Source organism: Berghia stephanieae, chromosome 1 (assembly GCF_034508935.2).
Source record: "Berghia stephanieae isolate SIO BIC M18660-M18661 chromosome 1, UCSD_Bste_1.3, whole genome shotgun sequence".
Taxonomy (NCBI): Eukaryota; Metazoa; Mollusca; class Gastropoda; order Nudibranchia; family Aeolidiidae; genus Berghia; species Berghia stephanieae.
In genome coordinates this window covers 37,707,017-37,724,516 of record NC_088360.1, presented here as the reverse complement: position 1 = coordinate 37,724,516, position 17,500 = coordinate 37,707,017, and the positions used below count along the sequence as shown (strand labels likewise).

The 17,500-nt window shown below is 36.6% G+C and overlaps 1 protein-coding gene across 6 annotated transcripts in view; it reads right to left on the bottom strand.

Annotated features, from left to right (window-relative positions):
• The window catches only part of LOC144973771 (uncharacterized), an 87,040-nt gene that overhangs the window by 35,368 nt on the left and 34,172 nt on the right, over nt 1-17,500 (bottom strand). For all 6 annotated transcript variants that reach the window (XM_078916686.1, XM_078916692.1, XM_078916697.1 and 3 more), the window contains 4 exons: nt 6,422-6,465; nt 2,580-2,799; nt 1,158-1,229; nt 394-471 (listed from right to left, as the gene is read on the bottom strand). In XM_078916686.1, coding sequence (XP_078772812.1) covers nt 394-471; nt 1,158-1,229; nt 2,580-2,799; nt 6,422-6,465 — 414 coding nt within the window. The remainder of the gene's footprint in view (nt 1-393; nt 472-1,157; nt 1,230-2,579; nt 2,800-6,421; nt 6,466-17,500) is intronic.

The window sequence follows — 17,500 nt, the reverse complement described above, 5'->3', positions numbered from 1 at the left end:
TAATACTAGTAAAACATTCCAATTCCTTTTCGTACCGATATGTAAAGTCTCTTGTATTAATGAAAATGTGTTATTTCGGCAGAATTTGTTTAGGGTCGTTTTTGATTATTGGCGAAAGTTCCGTCAGATATAACATACATAGTTTCACACAGGCTATGGTGGACAAACTTGGTCAAATGTGATGTTAATTGTACTTTTTTTGTAGATATAGAGATGCAATAAAGTCAAGAGGTCATTGATGGTTCCTCAAGTTTTTGTATTCAAATGAATTCTAACAAAAACAAGGATAAGTAGACATTCGGCCAGGTCAGATTTATATAACAAACAATATGTGCCTCCGTATAGCACACCTACAACCAATAACCATGCCACGTAAATGAATGTGTGACAAACCTCATTTCTCATTTCATCAAAGGCTATCCTCAGGATGATGATCACGTAATTGTACATGACTGTCAAAGTTAGGATCGTCTGTGGGAATAGGAAGTAATTTTATCACAATATTATTATCTATAGCTTATACATACGTTTTATATCATTGGCGTTTGAAGAAGAGAAGGATGATGACAGGGAATGTTGATGCCTTCAGGTAAATATTGATAATAGTTCGAGCGTGGTGATAATAGTGGTGGTGGTGGTGAGGATGATGGTGATGATAACGGTGGCGACGAAATTGGATATAATAATAATAATAATAATAATAATAATAATAATAATAATAATAATAATAATAATAATAATAATAATAATGAAGGGGCACCGTGGCTAAGCGGTACGGTCTTTGCTTCCTACACGAAAAGTAACGAGTTCGATCACACGCCGCTGCACTGTGTGGCATTGAGCAAGTCACTTAGCCCGAGCTCAATTTGCGGTGTTGCACTGCGGCTGACGCCTGGATTATTCCAATCTTCCTTTGGAATAAACCCTAGAGACAAATTTCCCCACTGGGATGAAAAAAGGTATTTTTTATGATAACAAACAAAAACAATAATAATAATAATAATAATAATAATAATAATAATAATAATATGATAATGATGATGGTGATGATGATGATGATGATGGTGATGATGATGGACGATGGCGACAACGATGATGATAATGGCAGTTATGATTATAATGATGACTAAAATTAGAAAAGATTTCTAGTTCCTTACCTTCCAATAGAAATAAAGCAATCCATCCGGATCTATAGAATATCTTAATATACATCTCAGCACTTGTAAATACTGGCAATGATGAAAGCAAACAAAACAATTGGAGGATGGTCATGACTTGAGCGCTTTATTAAAATATACCTAACGATATTGCTTGTTCCACATTACCAATTTAAGACAAGATAATGATCTACTCTGAATATCGTGTAGGTATTTTCTGATATTATAATGTGACTTTAAAATGTAGGGGTTGTTAGAAAAAAACAAACAAACAAAAAAAAAAAAAAAAAAACAAAAAAAAACAAAAAAAAAACAAAAAAACAAACCCCCAAACCATTGAGCTTTTATTTAGCGCAGTATCCACGAAACTTATTCTAAACGCTTTACAAAGGGGTCCCTAGCCAACAACAACACTTACCATGTTAGACGAGACAAGACGCCTTTAAGGCGATATTACATTTTTTTCCCGACAGAAACAATGCTGTTAACGACTATGTACTCATTTTATACATGAGTATGGTGAGAGAATGTGAGTAAAGAGCCTTTTCCAAGGACTCAACTATGCTCACAGAGGGATTCGAACCCAGGACCTTCCGATTCAAAGGCGCGTATCATATCACAAGACCGCGTAGCCATTTAGATGATAAGAATTGAATTTATAGTCATAAAATTGAAAAGTTGGTTAATTTTATATATTGAGGATAATAGGTATAGGCAAAAAAAAAGTACGATAAATACTAAATTTGACATTTCTGCTCATTTTAAATTAATGATTCTTTTTGACATCTGCCCCAACCCGACACAATATTGCCGTACTCTGAAAAATAAAATGTTTTTTTTAAATTTTGGCCAGAAAACTCGTCCTTCAAATAGCGAACGATTTACGTGACCCTTATCTTGGCAAAAACTCACGAACCGGGAACTTCGCAAGATTTTTCTGATCAAATAAACCAGACATGACTTTATACAACATCCTTGTAAGACAGAACTCTAAATCATTGCATCGAAAAACTCTTGCTCGTTTTTGTTTTGTTTTTTGTATGTTGTTTTTTGCTTGTTTGCTTTTTTGGGGGGATAGGGAATGGAGAGGGGCATAGATATGGATGCCTTTTACGTTCATGGGGAGGGGCGAGATGCAGAGAGGACTAGGCATTGTACTCCACTCGGAGCCAACCCCCCTCCCCCCTCCCCTTTCTATTCGAGCTCAGCTTTCGGCATTTCAGCTTTTGTCGTCAAGCAAAAGCAAGGAACTAAACCCATATAATAATATTGAACACTTAGGGGCGCTGCACTGTGGCATCTGCCGTCTGGGTTATCTTAACCATTCCTTGAATTAAACCCTGAAAACTTTTTGTTTTAATTTGGTGGAAGAAAATGAATTTTTAAAATTTTTAATTTTTAAATTCTTTAAATAAAACATACCCAAGGGTGGTCATTATGATGCAAATTTTCATCATTCAGTGTGCGTTCTTGTACTGGCGCTGCTGGTGTGTGAACTGACTCGTCTTCATTAAAGGGAGCCAATGGTTTGCGTTGTGAATTTCGCTCTATGACGCCGTCAACGCTACTTTGACGACTTCCATCCTCAGAAACAATTGGGGATAGGTTTCTAGACCGTGTGCTGTCGTGTGTTACCGATAGGCTGTGGATAGTAAAGTAGTTTTAATTCAACAAATTATAACTGATTTCTCTAAACACGCGTCATCGTCTCATTGATTGGATATGGATGGTACAGTGGTGATTACTCAAGGACTCGACTGATTTCTCTAAAGATGATTCATCGTCTCAATGATAGGCTGTGGATGGTGTAGTAGTGAAATTTCAACGATTTATAACTGATTTCTCTTGTCATAACTATCGTCTCATTGATAAGCCGTTGATGGTATAGATCTAGTTGTGGACCTTCAACTGATTCCTCTATATATGACTTATCGTTTCAATGATAGGCCGTGGATGGTATAATAGTGAAGCTTCAACGAATCGCAATAATTGATTTCTTTATACCTGACTCATCGTCTCAGTTCATAGTTGCTATGATCAAATTACGAGATTCTATTTTTATATTTGTTTTAAACAAAGAGGACGTTATGTGTCCCCCCCCCCCTCTCTTTAACAAAGTTTTATATTGTGACTGACGCATTAAATATTTTCTGCATCTTGTCCATATCGATATTATACCTAGCGATAGGTGGAATGCAGTGGCCACAGCTTTGGAAGTGTTCATCTTCAGGTAACACTTGTCAAAGTAGGATTTGAGTCTGGTGACGGCCTCCCTGAGTACCATCTCGAGACGGGTCTACACTTTACTTTGAGTAACGAGCGCCCAGTGGTCAACGTATCCCAGCCTCAGGGAGGAAGTGTTCGGCATGTCGCTAATGTAGACATTAAACAACGTGGGCGCAAGGACAGATCCATGAGGGACCCCATTCTTCAGTTTCCTGACTTCACTCGTAGTGGCTCCCAGGGCGACGTGGAATTGTCTTTCATCTAAGATTGAGGAGCAACTTCAAGGTTTTTTTGCACCTTATGATTTTTGCAAGTATGAGCATTAACCCTTCGCACCAAACTGTATCGTACGCGCCGATAGGTCTATAAATAGAACACCAGTTTGTTGTTTCCTTTCGAACTCTGTTTCAATATGCTCTGTAGGGGCAATGGCTGTCTCCGTAGTACACCTCCCAGAATTCCGCCTGCTCGGGTGGCAGGACAGTGTCTAGGAGAGGCCCCCATCGGTTCTGTAGTACACGCTCCAAAAGTTGGTAAAGGCAGCTCGGAAGTGATATGGGTCTGAAACTGTCGGCCGCCTTCGTCGGTTTCCCTTGCTCCAGGATGGCAACTATCTTAGCGCGCTTCCATACTTGTGGAAACTTTCCTTTTGCAATGACGTCAGACATTACCTCTGCAAGCCAGGCCCGTGCCCTAGGGCCCCAGATGCGTCACCATATCGGGATATAATATGCCATTTAGCCTTGTCGCTTTGCCGTTCTTACGCTAATGGCTGCACCCACTTCTCGGGGACTGAACGGGGATGTCCTAACATTCCGGTGCAGCCTTCGAGAAATTCCGGCCAGGGTCCAATTTTATAACGGTCTCCAAGCGTGGTGGCTCTAGCGTGTAATGTCGAGACTTTCCACGGTCTCCTGCTATCGTTTCTTCCTTCCTTCTGCCAGAAACTGAAGTAGTCTATCGACTTTGTCCTGGGAATAGGTCTGCTGGTAAACCTTGTACAGCAATTCTAACTCCTCCGTCCATCAGGGGATGTAGAATTTCCGTTCGCCACGTGGAATGGAGCGATGAGCGTTCTTAACCAGCAGCCTGTTAAATCTGGTTATGTTCTCTGACTTACATAGGAACTGAATTCCTCCCATGCCAGTTAGCCTTCCTGAAGTTCCAGCTGCAGAATGGGAGAGACTGCACCCTCGGGATTGTCACCCTCGGTGTAACAAGTACCGGCCTGTTCTGGCTATGCGGGAAGTCGCCAAAGACTGTCCCCTTCACCGGCATGATTCCCCGTTCGCTCCCTTCGTGACGAGGGTAAGATCATGAGTATACTTCTTATGGCGGGTGCCCCTGAAGGTACCCTTGGCTGTAGGATCGTACACTAGGTGTAGATCGTTACAGTCTATCCATGAGTGGAGTTGTCTACCTGCCTCATTGCAGTCTCGGTAGCCCCACTCGTGCTGGTGGCTATTAAAGTCTCCCAGACAAGATGGCTAACTACTGGGACTGGTGGCGTAGTCCAAGTCGCTCTAGGTGATTTGTAGATGTGCAAATACAGCCCACCCGCCTTCACGGAAATTCTATTCACCCCGTTGCTGTCCGTAACGCTCTCTATGACCATTACCTTCGATTGCTCTTTAGCGTAAATGCAAACACCTACTTTGAGCCTCGAAGAGTCCTCTCGTTGGACCACCGTATAGCCTGGGATTTGGAATAGAGAAGATTGCGCGCCTGAGTAAAGATTGGTCTCCTGTACTAGGAGAATGCCAACGCTATGGACGGCCAGTAACTTTGATAAAATCTCATTTATATCCATATTCTGACTCTTGATATTAAGGGACAACATGTGCGTCTGATCGCTGAACCCGATATCGCATTTTCCAGCTAAAGTTGTGTTGGGACGTTCGCTTATTTCTCGACCGCACAGACGACCCTGGCGACACGATCGCGGTAGTATTTGGCTAGTCGGCTGACCGCTTCGCTATTGAGGAATCTGTATTCTGGGCTCGATCATGATGCTATAGTAGTATGGAGCCCGGGATGGCCGAGGTCACTCGGGCACCGGGTTGGATCTCCATAGTCACATATCAAGGCGGGCCGTTCAAGGCGCCTGCTTATAGGCCCGACATCCGGGATGGTCTAATGATGGTCTAATGATGGTCTAACAAGAGTTACTCCTTTGCCCCCGATATGCCTTAACTCTCTCCTTGTCGGCCATTTTCCGGATTTTCTCCAAAACTTCACACCCATCCTATACAAAAATAGATTTATTTCACTCAAACACAAAACCTGTTAGTTCTTGCTATACATTTTTTTTTCTGCTAAACAAGCTCTTCAACTCAGTGTTAATATACTTTAACTATAGAAAATATTTTTTGTTCAAATATTGTGATGTACAAAAGAAATCAGAATTAGACAAATTTTGGCTGCATCGTAACGAATGTGACGATTTTTCTATGGGTGGTAAGGAATGGGTTAAGCACCCCCACCAATATTGGATCCGAGTTTTAAAAGGCCAGTCACATAGCACGATGATTAAATGAAAGCATTTGTGAGTCGACAATTAAATAAGATATATTTTAATGAAAGTAAAAAGAGCTTTTGTTCTTTGAGGATTCGTGACAGGTGGCGCATATGATTGCACCGGGGTCGGCCTTATGATTTATAATATTACAGAATGGAAAAGTTTCATTTGAAATACGGAAAATTGTAAAGACAAAGAACTGATTCAAGTTATTGTGAATATCATTCTTGTGAGAATTCAATCCAGTCCTACAAAAGGCGAACGCTGGCGTTGTGATATCTTTGAAAGTTGTGGTTACCATGTCTCAAAAACTGTTACAGTTAAGCAACAATAGTCGTGAACATTTACCAGATGGGTGACAATTAGTGACAATTTAGCTATCAGCACTAGAATGGAGTTTCGAGTTTAAGCCTTTTAAAAAATTTGTTGTTTTGCCAATGCACGGCAAAACAGCTATAAACAGATACATAAAGGAATTCAGTTTCGTCGTCAAAGGGTTAAAAGATATAAATTTACTTACCCGATATTAGGTTCGTCTTCGTCCTCATCGTCACTTGCTGTTTTCTGGAGGGATGAAAAGCCAAAATCTTTAAAGATGAACTTTGGAACGTAATATTCAGTTCCAATTTAAATCTATATTTTTTTCACTTTTGGTTTTCTTAAATGTAATCAATAAAAATATGTGAATTTACTAAAGTTTATCACGGATGTTTATGCAAATTCAAAATTAATGGCATTTCAGTTATAGTGAGATTGTCGCTGTTGACTAATGAAAACTAATAATATAATTAAATTTTCTTCATTCGTCATCAGGGTACCTTTTCTTTAGGGTCTATCTCGAAAAAAGACAGGGATAACCCAGGCATCAACAAAGTGAGCAATAGGGGCTCAAGAAAAATGAAACGAGATGCCGAAGCTGGGCCCGAACTCTAATTTCTTGGGTGGAAGTGCAATGTTTAATCCACTTGACCATCTCGTTTCATTTGTGATAGCCTTCTTAAAGTAATCCTCTTTTATTAAAAGTCTTAATCCCAGAACATGACGACTTTATTTAGCCATAGTGTCGCGTCATCGAATAAACACCTGTAGGCTACGTACCTTTTTTGAAACTTCTGTCTACATCCATTGCCCATTGGTGCATCATTACTATACAAACAGTAATTTGTAGAATGTTGAAACTTTCTACAATTAGCTAGCCTTAAATTGTGTCAAATTCCCCGAATCGAATTTCGATTGTGTAAAACGATTTCTTCATATTCCATGAATTATTTTGGCGTAAAAAGGCACATTTATTTTAAACTGAGCCTTAAATTCCAATTCTTTTGATATCACTCAATGTCATACAAGTTGATACACCCTCAACTGATTATATTATTCTACTTTATCGTTACAATTTTTCTTTTGAACTTCAAGCAACAAGAGGTAATTTTTGCATTTCATCTTTTCAAAATATTATTTTAATGATATGTTCATATTCATCTTCATTTGAGTTAAAATGATAGACTACAATGATTACCAATGACCCCAAACTGTTCAATTGATAAACGAATGATTTCACAACGATGAATTCCTTTTGTCAATAACATTGCTTTTAAAATAATTATGGTCAAAAGGAAACACGTGAGAAGAGACATCAAAGAAATTGGGACTTAAAATATTTTTAGGTGTAGTGAAGAGGAAACCATTCTCCAATTAATTCAACATTTAACTAATGAGCTAGTCTCGTAAAATGCTTAACATTTACTTGCATATTGTGGCAAACGGATTTGAAGATAAATATGTTAAGATAAAGAAAATTATTTGATTTTTTATTTCCATGCATCTTATCAACAGCAGGACGAGACATTATTTGAATAATATATCGCATTCCGTTATGAAATGAGTTAAAATGTGATACAAGAAAGATAAAGAATGATAAATTGTTAAGTATGGGCATAATATGAGATTATTGTTTAATATCAAATGTTAAGAGTTTAACAAGGTGACAGGAGAAACAAACAAGAAATACAGGCTCTATGCCGCAATATCCACTTCATATTCTCAAAGTCTATAACAACAGTGATAATGTAGGACGAAACATGTAGCCTGTAAGATGCAGTTACAATTTGTTTTCGACAAAGATAACACTGTAACCAGAATCTGGTTTTAAAAAATACGTGTGAAAATAGCAGTTTTCAAGGCCTCAACTTTGACTTCTCCACAAAAGGACGGCCTCCAACCCACAAGTCAAGTGTCAAACCACGAGACCTCACAGCCACAAAATAGGCATGTGTGACAACGAGAAAAAAAGAGAATTGTCATAATGCATGTAGCAGAGTCGTGTCCTTCGGTTAGCAAAAATTGTAATACAAAATGAGATGGGTATGGTATACAATTCCAGTTGAATATAAATATAAGACTCGTATCTTCTATTAAATTAGATATTGTACACATTATAAACATGTAAATGAAACATGTCTATGGTTTACTCGTGTTCAATGCGCTTCACAATATTTGATATGATTTCTTCATAGAATACAAACAGTTCCCTTCATACGTTAAGATATCAAGTGCCTGTGAATTAGCCCTCTTGTTGTGTCCATTGGCGATATTAATTCACAACTGAGTTGGGTGAGCCGGAGAGCTAACATTTTATTTTATAATTGTTACTTAGCCAGACACTGGTCATGCTCAAGGTTTTTTTAAAGAGAGGCGGTACTGACTCATTCATCGATATCACCAGAATGATAGTTTTATTCGATATTTTCAGATTAAATCTTTAAATTTTAGCTTATAAAAAGAATGTTTCCACAAGTTAGTAAAAAATAGGGACAAGTCTGCACTAGTCATGAGAAAAGAAAGAAAAATAGATTTAGTCAAAATCTAAATTAAATTAACATGCCTGATGTTGATAACAAATATACAGACTATCTGCATCCAGCTATGACTGGAATTGATTACAATCACAATGTAAAATCAAACAACGAATAAATTAGAACACGTGTACGACGCACGACACAGAGAAACAAACCTCGATAGCATTAGACGGAATGGAGCTGTTGAAAGTGAATCGAGAATTGTCTCTCCTTAAAGCAAACACTCTTCTCATATTTGATCACAAAATGTTACTGTCATACACTTTTCCAGTAATGATTGGGAAAATGACAATCCAGCTTCCTTTTTCTCCAAGAGAATAAGTTGTTTGGTTATTGTCCACGCAAATGATTTAGCATAAGTTGTTTGGTTATTGTCCACGCAAATGATTTAGCCTATGTCCATATAGTCATTATCACTAATCCTCACTAGAAATAATGTTGAAAAGATATGAATGACTCGTCTGATAAGATTTGAACCTATAAATAATTAATTAATTAATTTATTTTAAGATGTGCATTGTGGGAAAAATCCATTTTGGCTGGCTGATTCAGTCCATGTTTGTATAACAAGAAAAACAACAACAGGAAAGTCTCAAAATTTCGAGGTGATAATGTAAGAGTATAACTGAAAACAAGATGTTGATTAAACTCTTCATTAAACATTGGAAAATATATATTATATTATGTAGGTGGAATTGTGTGAGAAATCAGATAATGCTAATATTAACAGGTTGTCACAAATTAATAGGAATTTATATTATAACAATCTTACTGTGAGTATTATGTCTATAGACATACATATTCGTAGATATAAGACAACGTTATAGAAGTTAAAGAAAGATAAAATTAATTAATGTAAACTTCAACCTTTGACATTATCAGAGATCTGAAAGCTTTCCATGAGATTTCTACTCAATTATACTGTTGCCCTTTGTACCTATAAAACAACATAATGAAAGCACTGAAATTCGTTAAGCCTATATCTGAGAATTGTTATTTATAATGATTGCATTTCTCATTAATTTTTTCAATTTGTTTGTGTTTTTTAATATTTTGTTTTTATTATTGCTTTATAAATCATAACAGCAGCATTTTTGTATTTCTGCATTTGCTAAGATCTGCAAAACTATTCAAAAGTACCAACTATATGAACACCAAATGAAGCAAACTTCTTTAAAGAAAACAAAACACGTAATTTGGTATATGTTATAAGATGATACAAAGTTTAAAGATAAAACTTTAAATACTATATAAGAATAAACAGAGCTGATCTGAGAGTATGCGCATATTCGAATGCCAAATCAATTATGAAAACATCATATCATATTATGGCTAACCGTCCTGGAAAATGTGGCCGATGCCATGTGGTAAAATACATTATAGCAAATTTGTAAAATAGACTCCTAAACAGTGTTGGTATAATACAATTTGTTATCTTAATCAAACAAATCAATGTAAAAAAGAAAGAAAATCTTTATAAATCAGCATAACAGACTTGTTACCCAAACTTATGTATATTTTCTTATTTCTCGGATCGGAACTACTGTGACGTGAACGGAAAGCAATATCTTGGGCATTAAAAAATATTTCATATCATACTAAAGATGTCAGAAAAAAAAAGAAAAAAAAAGAAAAAAAAAGGAAAAAGTACCTTTTGTCAATGTACAGCAGTATTCTCTATAGCGTTTTAGTGAAAAACCATGGAATGTGATTGAGAGCCTTGGTATTAAAAAAAAAAAAAAAAAAAAAAAAAAAAACCGGTGTAAAACATAATAAAGTTAACAAAAGTATTATCTAGTTAGCATTAGTTGTGGCATCAAGCTAGAATTATGAACGACAAAGTTGTTTTTTTAAAGCGTCAATTCAATTGAAAGCAAAAGAAAAATAGACGTCTAATTAATAAAAATGCAAGAAAACTACAAAACAAATATCTAGATAGATAATTACGTTCACCAATCTCAGTATTACGAATTTAATCCATCTAAATAGTTGCGCACTCTTCATTTTCTGAGATCTACTCCTTCGTGATAACAAAATCCACTTATAACACAATCAACCCATGATAATATAACACCTGCCGGCTATACAAGGCCAAGACCTTGTCAAAATATTGAAAGAGAGTTCAAAGGCCTTTGATCGAATCCCCGAAAGTACCGACAGTGCTAATCATTTTTAGATTGAGCCAAGAAAAACAAATTTACGCTTCGATCGACAGCAATGATAAATTGAAGCAAATAAACGATAGTCGGTTAATTCCAGTACTGTGAACATGATATAAACAACAAGTAGCCCTGAATGATCGGACAAGTTCATTAGATAAAAGGAGGGAGTGTGTCGCTCCCCCTTTCACATTAATCCGTGCTCTAAAGAAACCCAACCAAACTCGTATTTTAAAATTTGGCCAGAAAACCCTTCCTTCAAATATCAATCGAGTTAAATTACCCTCATCTTGGCAAAAGCTTTCATACTTGAGACTTGCTAACTTGCAAAGCCCTAGGTTTGATCATTTTTGCCAAGATGAGAGCCAGTTTATCGATCGTTATTTGAAGGACGAGTTTACTGTTCAAATTTTTAAAGATGAGTTTTTCCAATTACGACATGAAACTGGTTAAGTGAAAGTGTTACACGCTTGAGCGCAGTTTACCAATTCTTAGATATTGTTTTAAAAAGTCTCATCTCTCTCTCTCATAAATTCCTCTTCTTTTTCTTTTGGTTATTATTATTATTATTATTATTATTATTATTATTATTATTATTATTATTATTATTATTATTATTATTATTATCATCATCATCATCATCGTCGTCATCATCATCATAATCATAATCATTATCATTATCATAATCTAGGATTTTCAAATATACTCCATGTCACCAAAAAAAAAAGAGATTAATTCATAATAATATTATCTCGTATTATATTATTAGTTGCTATAGTCATTCTCTCTGGGTATCAAACATGGCGGACACACAGGAACAAATTGGACGCCACTCTCCTTCATTTTTGTTATTCTTTCTCTGATCTGATCATGTTCCGAAAGAAACACTTTAACAAAACCCACCTTTTTCATTTTGGACAGAAAATTTTCACTTCAACTATCGATCGATTAAAATGACCCATATCCTGTCAAAAAGCATTAAACCTGAGACTTCTTTGAAATAGCAGGTTTGAGACTCTTTCGCATAATGAAGTTATTCTAATCGGATAGTATTTGAATTACAAGTTTTCAAGCTAAATTAAGAAAAATGAGTTTTGTCAGGGTTACTGCAGAAGTGTTTGAATCACACTACCTATTGGTCAATCCGTTAAGTGCAAACAGCCACGGATATCATTATGACCACCGACTTTCATAACCTGTTCAAACAGTGAGAAACCCCCGAGGCAGAAGTGTCATGCTGCCTCCTTTTCTCCTGTACAACCATTATATCTGAGGTCAGTTATTGCGTACCAACACTCTTTTGCCCTCCCCCCCCCCCTCCCCACATTATCACCCCCCCCCCCCTCTCTCTCTCTCTCTCTCTCTCTCTCTCTCTCTCTCTCTCTCTCTCTCTCTCTCTCTCTCTCTCTCTCTCTCTCTCTCTGATCTAAATGTCGCAAACGTCGAAATAAAATAATGCCCATCTAAAAAGGCCATTTTTGTCGTCCTTGTTAAATACAACATCGAAAAGTTAGTTAAAGCTTACAGAGAACTCAAGGACCGGTAAAGAAAAGGTTGTGATCTACCGACCCAGCCTGGTATTATAATGTCTGGTTAATTCAAACGACATCGAAACTTGGAACAAAAATCTAAGTCATGAAACTTGAGATAGTTGATATGATTAATGATTGAATAAAGTTGACGTCACTTAATCTTTGCTCTGCTCTTGTTTTAAGACCAGTTTTGGAGGATTTGTTCTCACTAAATTCTTTCTAACACATTCATCAAGTCTAAGGTTACACACAATTGTCTGTGTTGGGATGATTGATCTGAAAGGGGGGGGGGGGGGGGGGCTATCGGGACCCCCATTGGGAACAATGGCGGACGCCAATATCTCCATCACCGCCCTTATGAAGTACTTATCCGATAAACATAAAAGTGTATCCAGAGAAGAAAATCCTTATAAATCTGGTAATTTTTTGACTTTTAACATATTCTGATGACATGATGTTTAGACAGTTCAAGCAAGCACATTAAAAAAAAAAGAGAACTGACTTTCTTTGGTTAGAATCAGCAGGATGGTTGCTAGGGGTACGTGGCGTCAGACTGTTTAACCCTATTAGTACAAAAATATGTGTCAATTTATACGTCAAACCCAATTCATCGTAGTAAAGAGAGATATGTATTACAACACAACTAGGCTGGTGAATTTCCCTCGGGGGAGTTGGTATTGGAATATGTGCTATGATGGTAAAACCAGGACGTTTAGTATGTTTACCTTCCTCGGTTTAGGCATTAATGGATCAGTGACAATTGAGTAAACTGTCTTTTCATTCCGCATTACACGGTGCATCCGGCACTTTTACTGAGCATGAGCTTGAGGTTCGTGGGTTTGAATCCTATGTTATTAAGCTCTAAAGCATTGCTGGATAAATTGTGTGATATAATATATATATATAATATATATATATATATATATATATATATATATATAATAATATATATATATATATGAGTGATGGTGGGTACTTGTAGGTACGAGAGTGCTCGATAATATTCATTACAGCATATAAAATAAATAAGAACACTCACATTATTCTGTCGAGACGATCATTTCGATGGGTTTCCAACTCTTTGGCCGACAGGTCCGTAATGTACTTTCAAATGAGTTCCCTTGAAAGTACACTACGGACCCAATGTCGGCCGAAGAAATGGAAATCCATCGAAACCATCGTCTCGACAGAATAATGTTAGTGTTCTATTTTATTTTATTATTATATATGACAGAATAAATTTGCAGATTTACTACTGTATTTCACTTTGTTTCATAATTTTACTTGCGTCAAAGATAAAACCGAGTGAGAAATTTTTCTATCATATTTTCTTTGCTACTTATATCCAAATTAACTCCCAGTCAACTGGCTTGGTGAGATCCCGAGAGCTCAGTTGGTAAAAAAACACTTCAAAAACAAAGGGAATGGGATATATTCCGGGTGAAGTCGATATATTTTCTTGAACGCCCCCTCCCCCCTTCTCCTGTCCATCCAACAATGATAGGGTTACTGGATTTGTTAGATCTACTTACTCTGCATCTTCCTCAAGCCCTTATTTTGGAACGTGACAAGCTGGGTTTTTTTTTAATACAGATGCTCTTTATCAGTTTCCATGTTTCAGTATCATACAACAACACAGAGAAAATGTTGGATTTGAAAAACTGATCTTTGTTTTGGTCTGCGCATCTTCTTTGAATTGCAAATATTTTCAAGAGCCTCAAAAGCCCTTCTTTTAAGAGCCTTTCTGTAATTTCAGCCTCTGAATTTCTGTTTCTAGTGATCTTGTCAGATCTAGTGAAAAGAAATGGGCAATAGACTACCGTCCTATCCCAAGGGTAGCAATCATTTAGTATTGTCCATTTAGCGCTATCAAAACCGGGATAAACTCCGGCCCCACGAGCCCGATGACTCTGAGAGACTACTACTATTACCACTGGCCAGTGGTCAATGAAGACATACATTTAGCAAAACTACAGAACAGTTCGCAAGGGGTATAATAGATCTCTTCTTTTTTTTCTGAAGTTGATCCCTCGGGAGCTTATTTGGATCTTTATTGATTATCAAGGTATAAAAGTCAGCAAATAATACCGTGTCGGTGATCATGTTTTGAATTGTGAGAAGATCAAAGTGGTCAAATTGTTTTCATTAATTACACGGTTAACTAGCTGCCGTGAAAACGTATCTGAAATTAATTCGGTGAAGCAGAAAATGCGTATAGACTTTCAACAATGAACTTTCAGACATGCTTTGATAAATGATAATATATGTAATACTCAATATATATATGGGCACTTGAGCAATGAGGCATGCTGATTGGTACAACCATATACATGTCCACATAAAGGAAAAGGAGTGTTGAACACGAATTATAAACAACTTTTTAATTGCATTTCTCTCTTCAAATAAGCCATGGCTGAGGCATGGTTTAACTGGCAGAAAAAAAATAAAATAAATAAAATTCCCTTTATTCATCCCCAAGGGGAAATTTGTCTTTAGGGTCTATTCCTAGGGAAGACTGGAATAACCAGGCGGCGCCGCAAAGTGAGCTAGGGCTAGGTGACTTGCTCAAGGCCACACAACGCAGCGGCGGGTGATCGAACTCGATACCTTTTGGGTACGAAGCAAAGACCGTACCGCTGAGCCACGCTGCCCATATGAATGAAATATTGAGACTCATAGGTGCAAATACAAATGAAAATCTTGTATGAAAATAGAACGAATAAGAGAGACATGTCTTTTTTTATACATTCCATTTATTAACAGCATGGATAAAAAAAAAAAGTCTACCGCCACAACTCCCACCCCCTTTTCCCACCGAAATAACCGATATGTCGATCGCAGTGCAGCACCGTAACGTGATCATAAATGGTTAAAAATTCTTGCACAAGGAAAACAATAGGATGTAGAAAATGGATTGGAACGGGATTAAAATAAATGCCTTATAATTTACTAAGCCATGTCGACCCATTATCGGTCTTTTTCGTCTTCAAATAAACCAACTGACTCTGTCAGACTGAGCGTTACGTATTATTTATTATGAGCGAGCATAACTATTTATAACCATTTCAATCACGTTTGTCGCTGTTTCTTAAATTTGGGTTTGAAACCAAAACTTGTGTAGAAATATTGATGCTATGAGTAAAAAAATCACATCATCCTCCAATCAGATATAACTTACCAACACACAAAACTATGTGTAACCTTGAGCGTTTATAGTTTGGGTGATATAATTTTGTGACAACTAATCTAATCATTAAAGTGGCTGTCTAAAAACAATAACAAAGAGCTGAGTGACTTCAACTTCGTTCCTTCTATAGATTATAAAAAAATATGATACATAATTTTGGATTTTGTTTCGTTTACAAGGCGTTAATATTTGCTGTTCATCTTTGTGTGTGTGTGTGTGTGTGTGTGTGTGTGTGTGTGTGTGTTTGTGTCTGTGTGTGTGTGTGTGTTACTTTGGTAAAGTCTATTGGGTTTTGATCAATACAGCTTTAAAACAAACTCCGTAAAGCTACATATTTGTACAATAAGAAATTGGGGTGGGGGGGGAGGGTTACGGAATGGATCATAACAAAGAAAGAACAATACTTGTAAACCATAACACAACTTTGAAAATGTTAGAATCTTTTGAAACTTTGAAGCTACAGTGTAAAATCCTAATGCCTTCACCATTCACAAGTATGATTTCAAAAAGCAAATTTATTAACATTGTTGACATGGGGATTTTTGGAAATTATTTTTTCCCTTCAACAGAGTGTTTACGTTTTCAGACCACAAGTTGGAGAATCAGACTCTTGTTTAAGTAACACGTATATTACAAACTCATCTGTTGGCGATGGAAATGGACGATGGCACGAGAAAATCTAAAATATTATCTCCTATTTATCGTGTAAACTGATTACTCAGATAATTCTGAAAAATCCGATCTAATCCAGATTTAGGTTCACAAAAATCTTTACAATTAAAACCATACCACATCCACAGAATTTCAACTCTTAATTCCCAACAAAATAAAGCTTATAGAAAACAAACACGCAATCTGTGAGTCAATGAAAAACAACATGAAACGCTTGAAAGATATTAAAATATCCAAATGCGTCGACAACGTAGTTACCATGGTGACATTAGACGCACAGTATGAAAATATTGGAAATATTCTTATTATCTGGAAAGAAGTAAAAGCTTGTTACATGCATAAAAGGCGTTATAAAATATAAAGACTTCCATTTAAGGAAATATGGTTGTTTAACAGGTCCAGATCAGTTCTGCGCAATATGTACTTATTTACAGGTCTGATAACCCAATTCATGATGGCCTCGTTGTTGTAATGGAAATACTCTCAAAACAACGCTCAATATATTGCGCCTGATTATCAGACCTGCAAATATGGTCCGTTGTTCTACTTACTTTATTTTTTTTTTTTAAGTATCTTTTCGCCTAATATAATATAATGATCACTATCTCATTCTAGACTGTAAGTTCGAGATCACCATCTCATTCTAGACTGTAAGTTCGAGATCACTATCTCATTCTAGACTGTAAGTTCGAGATCACTATCTCATTCTAGACTGTAAGTTCGAGATCACTATCTCATTCTAGACTGAAAGTTCGAGATCACTATCTCATTCTAGACTGTAAGTTCGAGATCACTATCTCATTCTAGACTGTAAGTTCGAGATCACTATCTCATTCTAGACTGTAAGTTCGAGAATAATCTGCAAGGTGCAAACTCAGAAGAAAAAAATAAAGCATTTTAATAAACATTCTACGTCAGCTGCTGCCGATTAGGTTTTAAGTACCTAATTTTATTGCACTTTACATCTGCATTTTACCACACTTCGCGTTTCCTCTTTAATACTTTTTTTAGATCTAGGACTGAGGCATTTAATATGACGCAGAATAAATATGAAAACAAATATTACCGCTTTAGGTATGGCTGAACCCAAAACATCAACTTTATTTCTAGATTCCAAAATAAATTGATGGCAACAGAACCCCCCCCCCCCCCCCCAAAAAAAAAAAAAAACAAAAAAAAAACAACCAAAAAAAC